Source organism: Xenopus tropicalis, chromosome 9 (genome assembly GCF_000004195.4).
Source record: "Xenopus tropicalis strain Nigerian chromosome 9, UCB_Xtro_10.0, whole genome shotgun sequence".
In the NCBI taxonomy this organism is placed as follows: Eukaryota; Metazoa; Chordata; class Amphibia; order Anura; family Pipidae; genus Xenopus; species Xenopus tropicalis.
The window spans coordinates 78,609,872-78,634,047 of NC_030685.2; the positions used below are offsets into that span (position 1 = coordinate 78,609,872).

Consider the following 24,176-nt stretch of genomic DNA (forward strand, 5'->3'; position numbering starts at 1 on the left):
CCCGTAGAGCTTACAATCTATATGGGATTATCACAAGACTGGGCTGTAGAGCTAACACTTGTGCAGGAGGAACAACACTCATTTGCTGGTGCTTAGCATGAACTATAATGCTCAACGTTTCTCCAGCAGAAAATCTGACATATTCCTGGTAGAAGATCAAGTCTGGGTTTGTCTTATGCTGAGTAGCAGATGTCTACTACAGTTGAGGCTTGCCCAAATGTGCTGGTTGTATAGAAGAGCTTATAAATTCCTATAGAGCAGGGATATAACTTGGGCAATGAAATGCTCAACTCTCCATCCAGCTAATGGGCTGGCGTTATAACATGACTCTGGGCAAACAAAGCTTTGTTGGACTGACACAGGTTACTGTGATTATCACCCTTTCCATTTCCCTTCCCCCCCAGGGCAGGATTGTGAAGGCACAAGTCCCTGTGATCAATACACTGTACATTAGGAACAGATGCTTCTCTGTTCTCCAACTGACAGGGTAACATACATCTGTGAAAAGGAACTCACTAGGTAACACTGTTTACACCGGCCACGAGATAACTACTCTGCCACTTCTTTAAATGTCACTTTAATTATCAGCAGCCTTTACTGGATACCGTAGGCAGGACCTGCTTATCATCTGCTTCAGCAAACAAGAACAGGGATTAAAAAGTCTCCCTGATAACCTGGGAGTCAGGAAAGGGATAGGCTAGACATAACAGCAGAGATAGGTGGAGACAAAATAGGACCTGGGGAGAATTTGGGGCTCCATCTGTTCTCTATGTAGTAATATCTCCCTAGGGGACCCATACAGAACTCCATAGGGCCTTCACATCGTGTCCTTGCAAGAAGTTGAGGGGCTGCATATATAGCTGGTAACAGTAGAACAGTAAGTCCAACCTGTGACCCTTCAGTTGGTGTAGAAGTAGAGTTCCCTGCACCTACCGACAGCTGGGACCATAGGACGCCATCTGTTTTGCCTAGGGCCCCACCACTACTAGTGGCCCTGTTCATATGTTGCTGTGATTGGGTTTTCTAACCCAGGGTCCATTGCAGGATCTAGGGAATGTTGCTTTTGAATGAGCTCAAATAAAAAGTGTGTATTAGATGCTATTTATATAAAATGATAGAATCCCTGCTTGGTTTTACTAAGCAATAACCATTGACTCATGCATCTTTCCCACATGAGAGCATCCCTACACTATAATAAATATTTGCTTTGGAAATAGACATTTCTTCACTATAACAGCTATTTATTTAAAATATCCAACTTTTAGATGAGAAAGATGGAGTTGGAATGGCTTCTACAGCTCCCAGCAAGACTTACTGAGCATTCTGGGAAAAATTCAGATCATAAATACGGCTTCTCCCTGTGTTTTGCTGGAATGGATAGCAGCGCAATTGTTTCATCCAGAACTGAAACATTTAAATAATGTCAGGCCAGTATTATATGGATTATCAGTGCTTTAGCACATACTGTAAGCTTGTAGTGGAAGCCTTATAGGCCGCTCTTATCCTGTAATCGCTAAATCGCATGGCAGCCTTCCATGCCTACCTGTATGAAGGATAATTACGGGTGCTTTTTTGGCAAGCGCACTAATGCCTGCAATTGTAATTAATTTCTCTGAAGATTACTGTGAGGGATCGGTTATCAATGGTGGGTGTTTGGACATTTATTACAGCTCTATAGTGTGCTTTTCTCTTTCCTCTGATTCCAACATGCATGTGAAATTAGAGTCTGGGTTGAGTGAGAAAACAGTGCATCTTTGCCCCGTTTATTAAATTACAGAGAGGAATTCTATGGCTCCCACCTCTGTTGTGGCTGGGAGGAAGAATCTGTAGCAGTGCCAGCTATGTAGGGCCAAAGCAAAGGCAGAATATTCTGTATATCCTGATATGATAGGTAAAATAAGCATTAATAGCAACTATGTGTTGGTATGTTGGGTAGGATAAAGGGAAACTACAATGCTAGATAACATATTTAAGAGCCTATGGAGTGTATAGAGGGTAGAGGAGGAGAAGGAGGTTGTATGATCTCCCCATGTTTTTGGAGGTTTAATCCTTGGAGGAGGTTTAAGCTCTTGATAAACCTGGCAATAGTGTATGTAAGAGGGTCCTTGGAGTGTAAGCTCTACTGGTACCCTTGTTTCTATGTAATTTCAAAGCAAAAGGCATATATTTAATTGTATTAGGAAGCCTACTCTGCAGTAGGCCATCCCCCCAAGTCTACTGAAAGTTTTCCTTGATTTTCTGGCCACCAGAGGTCGCCCTTTCCGTCGGAGGCTTCTTGGCTGTTCCCACTCATATACATAAATAAATACACATAGGCAGATAAGCTTCCCAGCGCGGCACAATCAAGGGCAATATGTTGCGTTGGACAAACGGTTAATGCAAACGTGAGGGTATGTCTTGCCTTTAATAAGAACACACAGTCATTAATTTCGAGAGTGTCGCTGTGCTGCTTATCTGGACCTCTTTACTTATTTATCATGTTTTAAGTATTTACGGTTTCTGAAAGGGTGCAAGGTATTGTTGGCCTGTGAAGGTGATGGATGGTGTATCCCTGACCTTGTATCCTGAGACATGACTTCATTGCTTGTTTAGATTGTTGTGATTTTTTGGACTCCTCAGGGGATGTTGATTAATCATTTATCTCTCTCTTTTTTTTTTTTTTTCTTCCTGAAGAAAATATTTCAGCTTTGGTGCAGGGATACTCACGTGTCCCTCCTGAAAGCCACCGCTAAAAAAAAAAAATAAAAAGAGACCTCAAAAGGCATATTTTTTTTTTTTTGTCCAGGATAAAGGCCTTTTAATGTGTGTCCAGCCTTAGATAATTTTATTCACTCCTCTTGGACCTTTCATTATTCCTCCTTTGCCCAGAGATCACTTTTTAAGAGGTAGGCTGAAAGATTCCCAGGCCATAGGAGCCTTTGTTACCGTCAAACCCCCCCCCCCCCCCACCGACTCGGAGCTCGGAACATTTCTAAAGAACTTTCTCCGTGTTGCTAAGAAATAGTTAAACTTCGGTCACCAGAAAGAGAAAGATTCACAATATTGATTGTACTAAGGTATATCTGGACCACACAGCTAGAGCAACGGCGTTAGAATATCTCTCTTTTTTGTAGTTCCGAGGGCATTACCCAGCCTGAACTTGCCTAAACCCTTGTGGTCACACCTCTTCAAAAGGTTTTGTTTCTCCCGTCAATTGGTATTCAAACCAGGTCAGCAGATTCTGTTTGCCCGGCTCGGCTGTCGTTTTCATTTTAATTTGCACCTGTTGTGCAGTTGTTCAGAAGGCAAGTGCAGACCCGCGGATTATACAAAGATCATATTATGAGCAGATATGCACGGTGTAATCTTTTTGTCCCCGGCCTCAAATGACAAAAAAATCTCTCTCTTTTTGTTCCTTTTTTTTTCCCCTCCCTGGGAACCTGTCAAAGCAAACAGATATGACTGACTAAAATTTGTAACTAGACGTGTTTCAAGAATTCTCCAAAAGCATTACGAACCTGACACACAATCCTTTTCAATTCCTCCCCCCCCCCTTCTTCAGCCTCCACTCTTTTCTGCCACTTTTGTATAATCCGATAGCTGGCAAGAGCCACTCGAGATAGCTCAGTTGATAAGTTAGGAGAGAGCTTGCTTTATAAGATGCACTGAGATCAAAATGAGCCTAAAAATTGTTTGCCTTTTTTTTTTCCTATCCCCCCCCCCCCCACCACCACCACCGGCTTTTTCTTCTCCTCCCTCACTCTCTCGTTCCCATGATGTCATAGCTTGAAACTTGTTTTTTTGTGCATATTTCTAGAGAGTTGGGTTAACAGTTCTTGGCAATCCCATGTGTGCGTAACGGATGGTGTGTTTCTCTGGCTGAGCTAATGCCCCGTGTATATTACTCTAATCTTTCTTGTCTGGTGGTAAAGTGGACAATTTATGTACTAGCATGTAGGCCGAAAGCCTTGTGAGGGCTGACTAATTCAGAAACAGCAACCTTCAATTGAGTTCACAGACCTTATTTACGGGGCTCTCTATTTTGAGAAGAAACTGAAGGACGTTGGTGGGGCTGAGGGCCGTGCAATGGGGGCGAGCTTGCTCCCTGTGAGTTATTTTAGCATTTGTCTTCGATCTTATGAATGGAATATGAAAATGACCCAATTGCCCCCAACCCGAATTCCTTTGAGCTTAGAGACTATAAACCCAAGTGACGTATCTTAGAGCTGCAGCATTGTTTCAACGTGGTATTGATAACTTTAACCACCGCGGTGTTTCATGAATTTGGGTTTCAATAAGATGTCATTGTGTTTGAAACTGAAGAAGAGAAGTAGGTTGCACATTCACAGCACTGTTTGTGTAACATGTAAACATGGAAACACTTGATGTACCTAAATACACACGTGTATCGTTGCTTTCCATTACTTTATGGATTAGTAACCACACTTTGATGACTGATCTGAAACTGTAATACTTGACTAACGTTGTGATTTTTTCTCATTCTCGTTGCAGTTTTGACTTATGACAATGTAGTAGAAACGGGTTCAGAGACTGACGAGGAGGACAAACTCCACATCGCTGAAGATGACAGTATTGCAACCACATTGGACCAGGAAACAAGTCCAGCCAGTATGCTCAACCACGAGTCTTCTCCACATGCCAACCAAGCACTATTGCCAAGAGAGGAAGAGGAAGATGAACTGAGGGAAAGTGGAATGGACCATAATTGGCACAACAGCGATATTCTGAAAGCCTCTGTAGATGGTTCTGGTAAGCCCGAAGTTCTCAACTTTTTATTCAGTGAATTATTAATATGTGTGTGACATATATTTCCCCGCTCGCTGTATAGAGCAAATGAAACCCACATAAGCAAAACTAGCTGCCCATGAATAATAATACCATTTAAATGGATAGTATAAACCTCTTCCAAGAGATAAAGCAAGCCAGCCATAACTAGAAATAGATTTAGCATTACAAGATGCTAGGCACATGGTTAAACCCTTTATTTAAGGTTAACTTCTCTACAGTGTAGGACTTTAACAGTAAGTGCTAGAGCGAGACGGTTGAATCTAGGGGGATATAGTTGGCTTGGGAAAGTCAAGCACGTGGATATCAATACCTTTTGCGTGACCTATTTATTCATTGGAACAGGACATTTTTTTCTAGATAATTCTAAGAATATTTTGTCCATACTGTAATATAATCTGTACACTCTAGTGCTCAAGGATGTTCTGTGGTTAAATTTGGAAGTAGAAGAATTTCCTTACCAGCAGAGGGCAACATTAGTGATATTATATCAGTTACCTTTTTAAAGGGATTCTGTTGGTCTGGAGGAATGTGGCAAGTCCATTCCCAATTCCAAGGTTGCACCATGATGTTCTGCCTTCCCATTTTGTATTACCCTTTATTGCACATATTCCTTCCCACTATTATGTAATGGTTCTCATTTTGTTCTACACATGGACCTCTTATTGTTCAATATGATGAATCAGGCACTAGATTAGGTGAACACATGACCCTCATTGGTGTAGGGCAGTGATCCCCAACCAGTGGCTCAGGGGCAACATGTTGCCCACCAACCCCTTGGATGTTGCTCTCAGTGCCCCCAAACCAGGGAGTTATTTTTGAATTCCTGACTTGGGGGCAAGTTTTGGTTGAATATAAACAAGACTTACTACCAAATAAAGCCCCCTAAGTGCGCATAGAGGCTACCTAATAGCCAATCGTAGCCCTTATTTGGCACCTCCATGAACTTTTATGGTGCTTGTGTTGCTCCCCAAGTCTTTTTACATTTGACTGTGGCTCACAAGTAAGAAAGGTTGGGGATCCGTGGGCATCAACTAATCTGCAAGGGTCTTCTACACAACAATGGTCCCAAATCAATGCAACGTGACCACCTATCTCTATGTCTCGGGACGCCATCACTGCTGTCATTTTTAAGAAACCCTTGATTAGCTCCGTTTCCATCTTTCTCTTGGGAAAGTATCTGCTAATCCTACGTTATGGCCTTTAGTGTTAATGTTGCTTTAAACTGTATCTTGTAGTCACTTTGGCATCCTTACATCTTTACTGCTGAAATCCCAGCTGCAGCGCCAAGAGGGAAATTCATCTCTAGCAATGCGACCCACAATCCAAAGGGGCACGATTCAATCAGCCATTTGGCACGTATACCCGGCAGAAGTTGCACAGGAAAGCAGAATTTTCTAGGGGGCGATGCTTTGTTCCAATACTACAACCCATGTCTCTGTAATGGGCGGTTCTGCACATATAATTTCATTTTTCTTTTTTTTTTTTTTGGTCAATACTCCTTGAGTTCCGACATAAACATTTATTGTCCGACGCATAAAGACTATAAGGTTTTAGCTTTTCGACGACGAAAGGGGGGGGGGAAGCTCAACCAAAGATGCTTGAAAGATAAATACGTTTAATTAGGGGCAGAGGATGATCATTAAAGGAACTCTGACTGCTGCAGAACTCATTAACAATCTTAAATGAAATTTTTATTTTTATGATAGCCATTTACATGTATAATAAGAGCCAATGATTCTTGGGAGCCGCGTGACAGAAACAGAGTGTAGCAAGTAGTCATGTAAGACATACTGTTTAAATGAGCTGGTGTTAGCTATTCATATTTGTTAATGAACTAGATTTGCAGAGCCAAAAGAATGAATGTTCTTGATGGTTTAAATTTTAATATCTAGAAATCAAGAGTAAGGACCAATTACTGGGATTTTTACCCTTAAAGGAATAATTAATGGGGATGGAAGAAACGCAGCGTTTCTAAACTTACGGGGGGAAAAAGTTATTTGGCTTTTAATTAGGATTATCTCATTTAAAATAAAAGCAGAGGGAATTACGATAGTATTAGTCGATGTGTTTTATCTCATCTGTCTCTGTTGTTGGGAAAGGAGGGGCCTAAGGGAGCAGAAGGATCCCACAAAAAGCATTCTATTGGGTGGTATTGGGTATTGGGTGGTTAAACTACACCTCCCAGTACCCTACTTACAGCCTGAGTGGTGGCTATTCAGATGCCTGGCTATCAAGCTTGGATGAACAAGGGAATCTAGAACCAGACCTAGTACTATTAGCTTAATCGTTTACAGCCTCTACCTACTCCCCTACTCGTTGCCCTTATGGTTCTCCCAAACTGCAGCCAATGGACCCTGGGGACATCCCTGAGGCCTATTTTATAACTTGGCATGGTTACAAGACCAGCTTGAAGCACCTGATTGGCCACTGGCCTATTAAAGAATGTGGGAAATGTATAAAGTACAGCCAGATCAATGTATTTTAGAACATGGTTGTTTGGCCCATTGCCCAAGTCATTAGATCCCATAGTTATATGGAGTAATTGCACCCAGCTAATGATGATATTGTCAATAACACAATAACAGTGTTGTCCAGCGTTTGCCATGATCATGGGCAGCTCTATAAACACCATTATTTTGTACAAATAAGGGTAAAATGTTCTACAGACCCCCAGTTGAACAATAATATTGGCCAGTGCTAAATGCAATAGGAGTCATATAGACAAATAGAGCTTTGGCCTAGTGGGAGATGCTCCAGTACTCTGAATCCTTTGGGCTGGTACATGCAGCAGACATGAGCTTTGCGGAACACTAAGCAGTTAATAACTCTGGCCCTATTAAACTGCCTGATACAGCTGACAGTTGCCCAGTCCCCCTTTTTCCCTATCTATAATTTCATTTTACAATTCCAAGAGGCCAGGAGAGTTCCTTTGCTTTTACCTGTCTGCTCCTAATGACCGCTAATGATTTATTGTGCTTTTTTTTTTTTTTTTTATTGTACTAAAAGTGCCTGGATGTGGTGCCTTTATGTCTAATGAAAAAAGATTGTTTCTCCTAGCGCCCCTCCCCACCCACCCACCAACCAACCGGTGTTGTTTATTCTAAGCGGCAGATAACGCAATTTTTTTTTTTTGGTTTCTCCTTTTGATCATTTTTCCCCTCCTTTTATTTATTGTTGAAAAGCTAGAATATAGACAATAATTCTAATTGTAGCTGCGGTTTATATAGAAGTGTTTTATCCGTGGTGCCTGTGTGTCTAGCGCAGCACCTCTGCACATAGCTTTTCTGTGAGATAAGCCCCTTCTCCTCTGCTCCTCGACTTCTCTCCCTCGTTTGTCTGCAGGATGCAGCTTTTTTTTCCCAACTGAAGAGCGAGTAGAATTCTTACTGTGCCTTTTTCCGGTCGCAGCACAATCAAAGTTTTGTGCCGGGGAATTGTCCTTGACATTCTTGCGTCCCACAATGGGGTGGACTCGGCGCGGCGACATAAAGCAATGACATCATTATCGTCCGTTTAAATAAATCACCTGCGCCCTTTATTTTGATTTTTTTTTTTTGCTTATTCAACAATTCCGCTACTCGGAGGGGAAAGTGTTCTTTGTTTTTACAAACCTTTATCCCCAATGGCGACGGGAAAAAAAACCACAAACTTTTACTCTTGTTTTCAAAATAAATAACTCCAGCCTCTTACAAAGGGGAGGGGGGAATGGGAAAAAAAGATCTTTTTTTTTTTTCCGGATAGATGAAGGGCCTTAGTGTCTGGGGGATCCTACCTGTCCGAGACAAAAGTTTATGTAATCAATTAATATATTTTTTTGTCACTATAGTTAATATTTAAGTTAACTCTTCATTTGTTTAAAATATGTTTTATGATTATTTGCCTCCCTCGTCTATTTCAAGAGCAAAAAGCTCCCACTACACTGCAAGGTTAAAATGTTATTGTTATACAGATATCGGATCCCTTATCTGGAAACTCATTATCCAGAAAGTTCCAAATTACGGAAAGGCCATCTCCCATAGACTCCATTTTAATCAAATAATTCACATTTTTAAAAATGATTCCCCTTTTCTCTCTAATAATGTCTGTATTTGATCCCAACTAAGATATAACTAAACCTTATTGGAGCCAAAACAATCCTATTGGGTTAAATTACTGTTTAAATAATTTTATTAGCAGACTTAAGGTAGGAGATCTGAATTACGAAAAGACCCCTTATCCGGAAAAACCCCAGGTCCCAAGCATTCTGGATAACTGGTCCCCATACCTGTATTCTATGACTTATTTCTATTCAGTCCTATCCAGTCTCTCATTAAAACCATTGCCTGGTTGCTAGGGTAAATTGGACCCTAGCAACTGGAGAGCTGCTGAAACAAAAAGCTTCATCATTTAAAAACCACAACAAATAAATAATAAAAAGACCCCGGGGGCCCCATACCCAGGTAGATAAGCTGCCGAGTCGGTCTTAAGGACTGAGCTGACATCTGCCCATGTATGGCCACCTTTAATATGGTTTAATATTCCCACTACAGCTAAGGAAGCTCATAATGTACAATTAGAAGTAAGGGACTAATGCTTGGGTTGCCAGGGGATGCTGGGAGTTGTAGTACACATGCTATAAGAGGAATTCTATGGCTTTAGGACTAAAGGTCCCCATACACGGACAGATTGTAGCTGCCGATATTGGTCCTTTGGACCGATTCGGCAGTTTATCGGCCCGTGTAGGGGCAGAAACGAGGGGTCCCAGGGCCAAACGATCGAATTATTATTTTTTTACCTAAATGCTCCCCGATATCGCCCACCCATAGGTGGGGATAGCGGGTGAAGATCCGCTGGCTTGGCAACATCGCCAAGCGAGCAGATCTGCTCGTGTATGGGGACCTTAATGCATGGGTTGCCAGGGGATGCTGGGAGTTGTAGTACAGATGCTAGAAGAGGAATTCTATGGCATTAGGGCTAAGACCCATGGTGCAGTTTGATCACCTCCCCTACTGTTAAGGGTTACCTGCTTCCTAATAGGGAGACAAGGGGTTGTCTCCACCTCTGCTCCATGTAGCACCCATAGTGCAATGGGCTACACAAAATGTAGTACTTAAAGCACATTGGCCAGTTACTTTTGGGGTTAAAAGACGAAGGGTTATAGCTCTGCTCCCAAGCAATGCCGGGACGTGTATTGGTGACCACAGGCAGCCATGTTCTTCAGCCACAGAATGTACGTTGCACTACGTGCGAGACGCTGGCTACACTGGCAGCACAAACTGTGCATCGGAGTTGGGGGACATGGGTTGGGGGGGGTTCTGCTGCCAGTGAGGGTGCAGAACATGGATATGGATGGGGGGGGGCACCCTCTCCGTTAGACCAACACGGCCGACCATCAAACTTCTCCTTAATTCCGAGCTCGTAAATAGCAATGAGGAAGGAAGCGCAGAAGAAGTGTCGAGAATTTACCAGCATTATGCAAAAAAACCCGAAATGCTGCAAATTGCTTTCCCCTCGGCGGCAAAAAAAAAAAAAAAAAAAAGGTTTGTGTGCCCTCAGATGGAAATCTTGTGACTCCTCACTACCAGAAATCACATGAGACGGGCAAGGAAGAGCGACATACAATAGCTATATTTATTCCTAGTGACAACCTTCTCGGAAATACCTTGATCTAATTACTTGCAGAGATTGACAAAAATATCAGCAGCGGCCGGGGGGGGGGCTTTAACCCTTTCATTGGTATTTACATATATACAAATAGTTTCCTCTGCAGCTCCGTTTGATCATCGCTGAGTGGGTTTGTGTTGTTTACACTGTAGCTCTGCATTTACACTTTCCCACAATAATCTGATATTCGGGGTGAAAATGGCTTCCCCCGTGGAACAAAATCTTTCTCAGATATCTTTGGTTCTGACTGTGTGCGGAAACTTCACATTTATCTATATAACAAGCAGCCCTTTCATATCTAACAACCCCCAAACCTGAAGCCCAGATTCCCAGCCAATGGCAAGCTTTACACAAAGGCCCCGCCCTCAGTCCATTCTAACCACACCCTTTCCCATAAGACCTATCTTTATCCCAAGTAATATTTCTGGGAACGTGATAGATTTTTATTGGGGGAAAAGGATATTTATACATACAAAAGCAATGTATCCATTACAATATAAGTCACACTTATTTGCCTTCCTTTATCTGTTGTGCTCTATCTATAGTATAGATTGCTATAATATACTGTAGGCATGGGGGGGGGGGGAACCCTTAAGACATGGCAAGGTGTTTCAGCTATCTGTGATACTGAGGGGGGCATTCATAAAACAATACAAAACAAAAAAAAATACATTTGGCATTTACACATAGCAACCAATCCAGTATTATTACGAAATACTGGATTTTCCCAATCAAAGCTACTTATATGACTATTCATATGAGCATGACTGTGCCTTTAAATGACATAACTGTCAGGGGAACCTGCTGCCCTGAGTTGGGCAGAGAATTCTGGGAGTTGTAGTCTAACGGTGGACAACTGTAGGTCAAGTGTGTAGCCTTGGCAGTGTTTCACAGCCATAGGTATGATTCCGGTTGTCCATCTATATCAGCGGTTCTCACCCTGTGGGTCGGGACCCCCTTTGGGTGTCCATCGACCCTTCCATAGGGGTCGCCTAAGACCATCGGAAAACACATATTTATATGTATTTATATGAAAAATGTTATGGTTGGGGGTCACCACAACATGTGGAACTGTATTAAAGAGTTGAGAACCACTGATCTATATAGACATAGAGGTGGCATCATAATTAATGGATGATTTAATACCAATGCCAGCCAACTGGCACGGAGTATCTGTAACCTAGGCAGAACTAGGTCGGACCTTCAGAACTTTCTTTTCAAGGAGGACGCCTCCCCCTCTTAGTTGGGTCTCTGTTAACTTGTACAACTGCAGTCACCCATTTTTATGGTTATATGGACCATGCAGCATTATATAAGAATCTCAGCTAATAGGTATCCCAAATAAATTGCTTGGAATGCCCTACAAATGCCGGCACGTAGTCGTTGCATGTCTGAGTCCATCTGATACGACTCCGCAAACGTAAACCTCTCCCGTCGAAGTAATATACGCTGAGCCCCATGCACCGTTCCATCAGAAAGTGTCACCAAATGTCACACTGCTATTTTTCCCTGCATTCGTTTAATGAGCTTTACATTTACTGTGGCACCATTACGAGGTGTCACTAGCGCAGCTCCGCGAGAATGAAGGGCAAGCCGGGACATGCCGGATGCATCAACTTGACTGCCGCTTCAATTAAACTGCCATCTTCCTCTTCAAAGAACATCATCAAAGTAATATTAGCCGGGAATCAGGTCCAGGCTCTTATGTAAAGCACCGATCGGAATATTACTTTTGTATAAGATAATTGAAGCCACCACTTTTTGCTTGTCTGCCTTTACACCCTTAGGTATCTTCCTCTCTAATAGAAACCATTTGTTTTTTTTTACAGATGACATGAAGGAGGAGTATGACACTTTGGGGCCAGAAGCCACACATGTAACCACTATGAACAACGGTACAGGTATGTGTTAGAAAGTCGCACAAACATATAGACCATATACATATACAGTAGGGTTGTTTTGCACGGGATGTGATCAGTTCCAATGAGAAATGAAGTCACTGATCCATTGGAAAGTGATCACTGCTATGTTGTTTATTGCACAGAAGAATAATATTTGTGTAGAAGCAGTGAAGCACGGGGTTGTCTCACCAATGACTCAAGCACAACACACCGAGAGCTGGGCTGGGCCGTCCTTAACCACAGAACTCCACAACCACCAGTGTTTTCAGTGCTCTTTTTTAGTTTATTTGTTTAAAGGGCAATTACCCAACGTTGTCAAGTGAAGTGTCCACTTCTTGACTGTTAAGGATTGGAGAAGGGTCAGAGGTTTGGGGCAACATTAACCACTTACTACGGTCACTCAAGGTCACTGAATGCCGGCACATCATTGTTAAGCTTTTTGGGTGGGTTATTTATGCAAGGGGGGGGGGACTGTACCTGAAGTCGACAGTGTTTTCTTTTAATATTCCATTATACAGGTATTTATATAACTTGATGGGCATCAGTCTTAATTTGTTAGGTTGCTCAAGGAGGAGTTACATGAAGTTAAAGTGGCCATCGGGCATTTGATTTTCCTGTCGTACTGATACGGTCCTCGGATCTGGCAGCTCCTATACCCGCCTTTGAAATTTAATATCTTGTCCCTAGGGATTAGAATTAGCCCAATATTGACCACCTTTGGTGGGAGAAGATCTGCTCTTTTGGTGATCTCTTAACTTGTAGGGCCACCTTAAGATTAGACCAAACCAAACAAACAATTCAACCATCTAATGCTATCAAACCTTCCCTGTATCTCTTAATAACTGAATAAAAACTAAGCAATACCCGCCTTTGTATTTTAATATATTGGCCCTAGGGCCAAACGATCGAATTAGGCCAATATTGTCCACCTTTGGTGGGAGAAGATCTGCTCGTTTGGTGACCTCTTAACTATGGCCACCTTAAGATTAGACCAAACCAAACAAACAATTAACACATCTAATGCTATCAAACCTGCCCTGTAACTCTAACTAAATAAAAAGCAGGGGAATTACAAATGGAGGAGACTGTCATATCTATTACATTTTCTTCTATTTTGTCAGCACTAAAACCCACATTCTCTATCTTTTTTTTTTCTTTAATACAGTGAAGAATCAAAATTGCACTTCAGATTTCGAGGAATATTTTGTGAAAAGGAAAATGGACGATGGCGACAGCAATGGAGTCAGCATAGCCGAGTACTTGCAGCGGACTGATACGGCCATCATTTACCCAGAAGCCCCCGAAGAACTGTGCCGCCTGGGAACGCCAGAGGCCAACGGCCACGAGGAAAACGGTAATACTGAGATTCATTTTTAGACACAAGAAGAGCCCCTTGCAGCTGTTGCAATTATAAATGCACTATGTGCTTGGGTGTTTACCTTAAAATTTCAGGAACAGCTGCACGGGAATGGAATTTCATGAGCCGACTATTCAATAAGCCCGTGCAGTTCTTTGTGAGTTCCTTACATTTTTTTCAACTACGGTTGAACGGCACAAATTGCTGTGTATTTCGATCCGAAGAGAGAGGAGAATTCAGCTGACAACGAAATTACAAACGAGCAAGTGTGCTAATGAATTCCCACTTAAAATAATAACAAAATAGCAACGGCTCTATCCGCCCTGGGAAGAATTATGAACGGAGCGGAATGGGAGAAAATTGTAGCTCTTGTCTCCTCTTTCCTACCTCCTCGAAATGATGTAAGCAGGAAAAAAGAATTAGCTAGTCTCTTTATTAATTTTGTTTCAGGCCCTTTATTAATTTTATTTTAGGTTATCTGTAGGTAGGTCTGGTATTAGGGTAGAGGTGAACTTGCTGATTTGTCCTGGGGCTCAACTGAAAACGTGGCCATACACCTTCAGATCCCCTCGCTTGACGCTTGACGATGTCACCAAGCGAGCGGATCTTCTCCTAATACCCCCCACCTATGAGTGGGCGATATCGGGAGAATCCAGGCTAAGTTGGCCCTGGGGCCAAAGGATTGAATTATAACGATGGGTATAGGCAAAGTCGGTTCGGGGACCGCATCAACAAGCTGAATCCGGCTGATCCGGCTAAATTTATTAACCTGCCCGATCGATATCTGGCCGATTTCAGGCCAGATATCGGTCGGGCAGGCCCGTTGGTAGTGCCCATACATGGGCCGATTAGCTGCCGAATCGGTCTAAGGGACCAATATCGGCAGCTAGAATCGGCCCGTGTATGGGCACCTTTAGTCTTGTGTGAGGGCTATCAGAGTCACAAGTTTACAGGATGCATTTGCATACTGCATCCCACAATGCCTTGTTGCAGGTCCAATTCCTCTGTGCTTGTTGTTTCCCTCTGTAAATGTGGTTTATTGAAAGTGCAAATATCTTGTTGCTTGAAAGACAGTGTTTATAAGTACGATTTGCCATGAAGGACTTTTTTCCACTTTCTAGTCACCCACACCTAAATAGTTGTTCCTGTAGCATGAAATGATTCATACATGTCTCCTCTGGGTGTGTGTGGGGGGAATGGAGTGTGCCGAGGCCACTATGAGATGATGGCACTCCAGTAGAGCAGATTGCTATGATTCCTGTCATACCATCCCGGGCAGTAAGCCCATTAGCTGCCATTGATTTACTGACCTCATGGCCTGCATCTCTGTCTCTCCTCTCTGGCCTTCAGACCTGCCACCTGGAACTCCAGATGCTTTTGCCCAGCTGCTGACCTGTCCCTACTGCGACCGGGGCTACAAGCGTTTGACATCGCTGAAAGAGCACATCAAATACCGCCACGAGAAGAACGAGGAGAACTTTTCGTGCCCCCTGTGCAGCTACACGTTCGCCTACCGCACCCAGCTTGAACGGCATATGGTGACTCACAAGCCAGGCAGAGATCAGGTGGGGGGTTGCTTTTAAGTGATTTTTTTTTTTTTCTATAATAACCCCTTGGAGAAAGTATATTGCTTTGATTGGCAATCATTATTAATTTTTCATGGCATTTTGAAGATGCAGATCTTTTAATGGTAATAGCTTTAATTGAGGTCTAAATGATTTTTTGATGGTCTCCTCTAATATGATTTAATAGTCTTATGTTCACGATCGAATGAGTGTGTTAATTTCCAATTTGGAAATTTTACTTGCACTATAACTTCACTTTAATTTTTTTAATGTTGCTCAAAAGGTGAATTAAACATTGGCGTTTTAATTAGCGTGCCATAAAGTATCTCTGTTACTTGAGTCTTGATGGATGGTTCTAGTTGGTCTTTTCCAAATGTACGGAACCTAGTACTAACTTTAATCTAACACGAAGCAAGGTAGAAAATACGATTCCATAACAAAAACACAAACTTGTGGTCATCTTAAATCTCTCCTGGTCCCTAATGCTCATCAAACACGGGTCAAGCTCCTAAACATCCAATCAGAACTTTCAGACTAAGCCCATAACATTTTCTTGATCGTCTTGATCTTAGGACCCGGTTATTGTGGGCAATTCTTTTCCAAATGTATGGAACCTAGTATTAACTTTAATCTAACACGAAGCAAAGTAGAAAATACGACTCCAAAACAAAAACACAAACTTGTGGTCATCTTAAATCTCTCCTGGTCCCTAATGCTCATCAAACATGGGTCAAGCTCCTAAACATCCAATCAGAACCTTCAGACTAAGCACATAAGATTTTCTTGATCGTCTTGATCTTAGGACCCGGTTATTGTGGGCAAGTCTTTTGCAAATGTATGGAACCTAGTACTAACTTTAATCTAACACGAAGCAAAGTAGAAAATACGATTCCAAAACAAAAACACAAACATCTTAAATCTCTCCTGGTTCCTAATGCTCATCAAACGTGGGTCAAGCTCCTAAACATCCAATCAGAACCTTCAGACTAAGCACATACGATTTTCTTGATCGTCTTGATCTTAGGACCCGGTTATTGTGGCATGTTGAGTCACAGAAGCTGAAACTTCTAATTCTACTGAAGTTTATGTAAAACCAAAGTGTCACCTTTTGAGTCACCCAACCATTAGATAAAATAATGCGCGGTGTTTATGATGTAATATAGTATTGCTCAGTTATTGAATGTCACAATTATCTAAAAAGTCATGGGTTACTTTGAATTTTTTTTATTAAGAAAACCCATGACCAAACACTCTTCTTGTTTTTGAAACATTCCCCATATTTCAAAATGAACGCAGCCACAACATCCAACGACGGTGGCACCCTTAATTTCACATTGGTGCAATTAGGTTAGAATAATATGAAAGAGGTTTTTTTTTTTTTCTTGGTGTTTAAAAGTCCCCTCATTTGCTCGTGGCATTTACAATTAGTAAATTAAAATGATTGTATCATATTAACAGTGGCACAACTAAAGTTTATAGTAGTTCTCCAAGGGCCTTGGGGGGAGCGAAAGCAGCTGTTGCTGTTTGTTTATGCAACTCAGCAACATATGAGCACTGGTCCCTCAATGGTGCTCGGCGGGGCTGGGCTCTGCTTGATCTTTGAAGGTTTCTGCTGTTTGAACAAACCTCTCTGTGTCCTATGTAACACCATCTGTCTCACTAGGAATGTGGGAAGATTCAGTACTCCCGAGCAGTTGTCATACCGCTTCTGTGCTGTCTTTTTTTGTAAGGCTTTTGTCTCGTTATTGCTTGAAGCTCCCTGACATACCTTGAGCATCTACGCCTTGCTATTTCAACATTCTCTGTCAAAATTCATACATATCTGTAAAGCCCGACTCCTGTTGTAGTTGAAAGACCTGTGTTTTATTCTGTCACCGGAGAGAAAACAACAAAAAAAACAAAAATAATTCTAAAAAATTATGTCACCGGAGAGAAAACAAAACAAAAAAAATAATAATTGTAAAAAATTATGTCACCGGAGAGAAAACAAAACAAAACAAAAAAAATAATAATTGTAAAAAATTATGTCACCGGAGAGAAAACAAAACAAAAAAAAATGATTCTAAAAAATTATTCTCTAGAAACCATAACCACCTAAAATGATGGAGCACTTGAACTGCACTTGAATTACATTTTTTTTTTTTAAAAAGTATTTCATTTTTGAGAAATGTTTTTTGAATTTATTTAAATAAAGAATCAAAAACGACACTTGAATTCAATTTGAAAAAAAATTCAGTTTTGTTTAAATTAAATTATAAAAAAAGTCTAAAATATTTTTCTAGTTTGTTCATATTTATATTTAAATACAGAATTCAAATAACAGAATAAAGTATAAATTTGGATAAAGTACAAATTTATTTTCGAAATGAGATGAGTTTTAGTGTATAAAAACGATTGCCATTCGGAAGTGCACGAATTAATTCAACTTTTTGAGCTATGGATTAAACTGATTTATTTCTAATACCTTCTCTGCTCTTTATCAAAGAGAAAATGATGCAGAGCGATTGTTTATGCCTAAAAATTAAGTTCTCTCCTTTTTTTTCCCCCCCCTCACAGCACCAAATGTTGACCCAAGGTGCTGGCAATCGCAAGTTCAAATGCACAGAGTGTGGTAAAGCTTTCAAGTATAAACACCATCTGAAGGAGCACCTGCGAATTCACAGTGGTGAGTAGCTGAGGTGCTGCTGTTCTCATTTCCATTCGCTTTAATTAGCTGAGTTGAAAAGATAGTTTTCTGTGCGGAGTAAAACGAGCTGCTTTCCTAGGAAAAACTAACTTGGGTTCTTATGCGCTTGTGGAAATCATATGTTAGCCTTTGTATGCCCCCGATATAGGGGAATTTATCCTAGAACAGCTGTTCTCAACCTGTGGGTCGGGACCCCTTTGGGGGTCGAACAACGCTTTCACAGGGGTCACCTAAGACCATCGGAAAACACATATTTCCGATGGTCTTAGGAGTAATTTTATGGTTGGGGGTCAACGCAACATGAGGAACTGTATTAAAGGTTTGCGGCATTAGGAAGGTTGAGAACCACTGTCTTAGAACCACATAATGTCCCCGGTCAAAGTACAAATGGCACCTTATTACTTTGCAAGACAAGTCTAGTGCTAAAACTGGTCAACTTACTACAGACCTCAGCCTTAGTCCAACAACTGAGGTCTGTAATGAATGCTGGGGGTAGTCCAAGAATGACAACTGTAGACTGGACTGCCTCGATTCATTTCTCAGGTATCAGAATCTAGCAGTCCTTGATAGCTCTGTGCCATCTCCGTGCAAGTAATTCTAAGTCTACTGCAAGCTGAATAGTGAAAGCAAAGACCTGATTGGATGCTATTGGTAACTGTACTTGTGCAGTTTAGCATCAGTGTTTATAAATAATGCAACAAAGCTTAACTGAAGCTTAACTGAAGCATCTAGCACACACTGCCACACCCTTTACCCACTGTTGATGCATATAAATAAGTATTTATAGGTAGCAGACATTTGTCATTTCAAGTTCTTTAGAACCACTATATATGGAATAATCATGGTTCAATATTCTCTCTTTCTAGGTGAGAAGCCCTACGAGTGCCCAAACTGCAAGAAACGTTTCTCCCACTCGGGTTCATACAGTTCCCACATAAGCAGCAAAAAATGCATTGGCCTAATCTCAGTAAATGGCAGAATGAGAAACAACATAAAGACAGGTTCGTCCCCCAATTCAGTATCTTCCTCTCCCACCAATTCAGCCATAACACAACTACGGCACAAGCTGGAGAACGGCAAACCACTGGGTATGTCTGAACCATCAGGCTTACTGAAAATCAAAACAGAAACATTAGATTACAATGATTATAAACTTTTTATGGCCGCCACACATGGATTTAATGGGCCGCATCCATTCATGAATGGTGGTCTTGGTGCAACCAGCCCACTGGGAATCCATTCCTCAGCTCCAAGTCCAATGCAGCACTTAGGTGTAGGGATAGAATCATCGCTACTTGGGTACCCTTCCATTGCTAGTAACTTAAGTGAGGTGCAGAAAGTTCTAGAAATTGTGGACAATACGGTTTCTAGGCAGAAAATGGAATACAAGTCTGATGAAATTACAAAGCTGAAGGGCTATCATATGAAGGACGCAGGACCTCAACCAGAGGATCAAGGAGTTACGTCTCCTGGTATCCCACCAGTAGGTCTTCCTGTAGTTAGTCATAATGGTGCCACTAAAAGTATTATTGACTATACTTTAGAGAAGGTTAATGAAGCCAAAGCATGTTTGCAAAGCTTGACGACGGATTCAAGGAGGCAGATTAGTAATATTAAGAAAGAAAAGTTACGTACGTTGATAGACCTTGTAAGTGAAGAGAAGATGTTAGAGAGCCATAATATATCCACTCCATTTTCGTGCCAGTTTTGTAAGGAAAGTTTCCCTGGTCCAATTCCTTTACACCAACATGAAAGATACTTATGTAAGATGAATGAAGAAATTAAAGCAGTTCTCCAGCCCAATGAAAATCTAATTCTCAACAAACAAGCGATGTTCGCTGAGAAACAAGCACTCCTGTTGTCATCGGTACTTTCTGAGAAAGGAATGACAGGCCCCATCAACCCATACAAGGACCACATGTCTGTACTAAAAGCATATTATGCTATGAATATGGAGCCCAACTCTGACGAACTACTGAAAATTTCCATAGCTGTCGGCCTTCCTCAGGAATTTGTGAAGGAATGGTTTGAACAAAGAAAAGTTTATCAATATGCAAACTCCAGGTCACCATCTCTGGAAAGGACCAGTGCAGAGGTGGCTCTGGCTACCACCCTAAATACTCCCACTAAAGACTCAGCCAGATCTCCAATAAAATCTGTGGACTCTATAACTTCACCATCTATAGCAGAACTTCATAACCGGGTATCAAATTGTGATACGCCTCTCAGGCTAACAAAATCGAATCATTTTGCTAGTATGAAACCAGTTGTTGACAAATTGGACCACTCCAGGAGCAACACTCCTTCTCCTTTGAATCTTTCTTCCACATCTTCTAAAAACTCCCACAGCAGTTCTTACACTCCAAACAGTTTCTCGTCGGAGGAACTTCAAGCTGAGCCCTTGGACTTATCTGTACCAAAACTAATGAAGGAATCCAAAACTATTATTGCCACAAAGAACAAATCTAAGCCCAACAACATCACAATTGACCACAATAGTATTTCTTTACCGTCTGAAACTGTAGATGAGCCACTGAATTTAACATACATAAAGAAGGAATTTTGTAATGCTAATATGGACAAAAGCACTAACCCACTATTCGGTATAAACCCATTTAGTGGTAAACCTTTGTACACAGCGCTTCCTCCACAAAGCGCATTCCCACCAGCCACATTTATGCCCCCAGTACAGACCGGAATTCCTGGACTACGACATTACCCAGGACTTGATCAGATGAGCTTCCTACCACACATGGCCTATACTTATCCAACTGGAGCTGCCACGTTTGCAGAAATGCAGCAACGGAGAAAGTATCAGCGCAAACAAGGATTTCAGGTAACCATCTTATCCACATTTTCTGTTACTTTGTTGACATAATACTCAGTAGTAATTGATATAGTTGATGAAGATTGTATCTGCCTTTTAACAGATGCAATTATCCATGCTCAGGTGTTTGTGAAACTAGAAAGCTTATCATATTTAGCTATTCATTAGCCAATCACAGGAATTGTAGTTCTGCAAATGCTTGAGGGTTACTATTGGCCATTCCTATAGTAGGCAGCTACTGGTCTTCATAAAAGGGGCTTCCCTTTGAGTGCTTGATTTGTACCCAAGATATCTCAGACAAAGTTGCACTCAACAGAGATTTTGAATTGTATTTTTTGGATAAGCTATATAGTATTGGGCACCACTTGCCGTGGGTCCTTTCACCACTGATAACAACGAGAAAGGCCAAAGTTACCCCTGGTTCTTGCCCAGTAATAAAGTATAATTTCATTTGGAAGTGGCCAGCAGCAAGTAGTGTTGGGGTTGATTGCCACTACAAATGGGGGTAATTAAACACTACATGTGACACAGCCCTAGGGGCTAAAGTAGATGAGTGACAGATGGATCTACTCGCAGGCTACACGTGCATCAGTTCTGCATGACTACAACACCAATTAATGTTCTTCTTCTTCTGGTTCTTAAGGGGCAAAACACGTAAAGTTTGACCAATAGAAAACAGCTGCAAATTTGACCAATAACTTAAAAAGTTTTGCCCTTAATGTAAATCCTTATGTTTTATTTACACAGAATCATTGACCATTGATGATTCCTAAGACTAGAGAAAACCCCCAGTAAACCAAAAACATTTCCTGGGGAGTATAGTGTTGCCATTTTCCCTAGGTATTCCTTGCATGGGCTTATTATGGGCACCTGTGCAGTAATTCACTTTATTATATACTTTATTATGTATTTATTGCCCCATCTCCAACCAGGAATACCTGGCAAGCCAAGAAAACTGGTGGCACTGTGCTCTCCGTCCAAGTTTGTTTTTATAGAAGAGATGGCCTATGGCCAATGGTTTTTCTCTCTTGGTTTCATTGTCCCTTAATGGGAACACAAAAGGATACAAGTACTATAGAGCTATGACAAAGATATCTTCTTTTTTGTAGACCGTTATCCTTCATCTGCATTTTTTCCTCTCCGATACTGAAACCTCTTTAATCCCGTTTATATTAATTAGTGCAAATCATGTATAGGGGGCAACCCAGACGATGCTAATGCATTTTATTGGCTTTTTTTTTAGTGTTTTGGGGACGGTGACAAAATAAATATAAATAAAAGCCATCATTTACAGATCCCATTTTGTTGCTGCCTAATGCTGAAGGCGTGCGGACATTGAACGTTCATAAAATATTCTCCATTTTAAATTACAAAATTAAATATACTGCTTAAGGCTTTTTTGTCAGCAGACATAAAGTTAAATTGGGTTGGATAATAGCATCTTGCATCCGATCATAAAATTCAATTACACGTTTTGGTTTCAGAAAGTAGGGGGAAAAAAAATGGAGAGGCTAAATGTTGTGCGCAAAAGGCGCTGTTTACTATTTAATAAAATAATTTACAGTCTTAATAAAATAATATTTTTATTATTATGCATTTTGCTTTATTGTGGCAGTAGCATTAAGGTTGATTTGTTCTACTGCAGGGTGACTTGCTCGACGGTACACCGGATTACATGTCAGGTCTCGATGATATGACAGATTCTGACTCCTGTCTGTCCCGGAAAAAGATTAAGAAGACAGAAAGTGGCATGTACGCTTGTGACTTATGTGATAAGACATTCCAGAAAAGCAGCTCTCTTCTTAGACACAAATATGAACATACAGGTAAGGAAAGCTTCACCTGCTTCTGTTTTATTGTTAATTATTCTAACATAGTCCATTGGAAACAGTGCTGTGCATATTTCTTCCTGACCCATAGAGCTTACAATCAAATAATGGTATAACGTAGGCACGGGCAACCTGAGGCTCATCATATCTTTTTCATGACATTTTTCAGCATCCCTCAGTAGCTGGAGGCTGCTGGGACATGTAGTACAGGTATAGGACCCATTATCCAGAATGCTCGGGACCAAGGGTATTCCAGATAAGGGGTCTTTCCATAATTTGGATCTCCATACAATAAGTCTACTAAAAAATCAATAAAACATTAATTAAACCAAATAGGATTGTTTTGCATCCAATAAGGATTATTTATATCTTAGTTGGGATCAAGTACAGGCACTGTTTTATTATTACAGAGAAAAAGGAAATCATTTAACCATTAAATAAACCCAATAGGGCTGTTCTGCCCCCAATAAGGGGTAATTATATCTTAGTTGGGATCAAGTACAGGTACTGTTTTATTATTACAGAGAAAAAGGAAATCATTTAACCATTAAATAAACCCAATAGGGCTGTTCTGCCCCCAATAAGGGGTAATTATATCTTAGTTGGGATCAAGTACAGGTACTGTTTTATTATTACAGAGAAAAAGGAAATCATTTAACCATTAAATAAACCCAATAGGGCTGTTCTGCCCCCAATAAGGGGTAATTATATCTTAGTTGGGATCAAGTACAGGTACTGTTTTATTATTACAGAGAAAAGGGAATCATTTACCCATTAAATAAACCCAATAGGGCTGTTCTGCCCCCAATAAGGGGTAATTATATCTTAGTTGGGATCAAGTACAGGTACTGTTTTATTATTACAGAGAAAAGGGAATCATTTAACCATTAAATAAACCCAATAGGGCTGTTCTGCCCCCAATAAGGGGTAATTATATCTTAGTTGGGATCAAGTACAGGTACTGTTTTATTTCTACAGAGAAAAAGGAAATCAGTTTTATTCTGAATTATTTGATTAAAATGGAGTCTATGGGAGAAAGGCTTTCCGTAATTCGGAGCTTTCTGGATAACGGGTTTATATACCATTTGGATGGCTTTTGGTTGTCCATCACTGGTGTACTCCTTAGGTTACAAGGAACTGAACAACCAAATTCTTTACAGATTCAAATTATTTTACTCACAAGCTGTTCCTTCACATATTTCTTTTAATGGTCATATGGATATGGCTTTTTATTGTGGCTCACTTGTACTTTTCTGGTAACGGAACACGCCAGGTGGAGTTTTTTATGTACAAGAACACGTTAGTCAACATATGGCTGCAGATGGGCTCCACTTATGTCATGTCAATCAGAACAGATAGTAGGAAAACCAGGACAGATAGGACTTGTGTCCTTGGCCTCCAGTCTCAGAGGCCTGCTCCTGGCTAGAAAATGTCCTTTCGTGGAATTGCAAATTATATTGTGTATTAATTGCTGGATATTTTTAGAATTGACATCACAGATGCCCAGCCTGTGGCCATCGAGCTGTTGCTGAGCTATACCTACTTTAACCTGTATATTCAGCTTGTCACCAACTGGACAG

General features: G+C 41.0%; 1 protein-coding gene across 3 annotated transcripts in view; it reads left to right on the forward strand.

The window, feature by feature from the left end:
* The window catches only part of zeb2 (zinc finger E-box binding homeobox 2), a 120,169-nt gene that overhangs the window by 92,317 nt on the left and 3,676 nt on the right, over window positions 1–24,176 (forward strand). For all 3 annotated transcript variants that reach the window (XM_002936718.5, XM_012971006.3, XM_004917656.4), the window contains 7 exons: window positions 4,492–4,749; window positions 12,261–12,332; window positions 13,498–13,686; window positions 15,040–15,254; window positions 17,811–17,919; window positions 18,807–20,776; window positions 22,413–22,593. In XM_002936718.5, coding sequence (XP_002936764.1) covers window positions 4,492–4,749; window positions 12,261–12,332; window positions 13,498–13,686; window positions 15,040–15,254; window positions 17,811–17,919; window positions 18,807–20,776; window positions 22,413–22,593 — 2,994 coding nt within the window. The remainder of the gene's footprint in view (window positions 1–4,491; window positions 4,750–12,260; window positions 12,333–13,497; window positions 13,687–15,039; window positions 15,255–17,810; window positions 17,920–18,806; window positions 20,777–22,412; window positions 22,594–24,176) is intronic.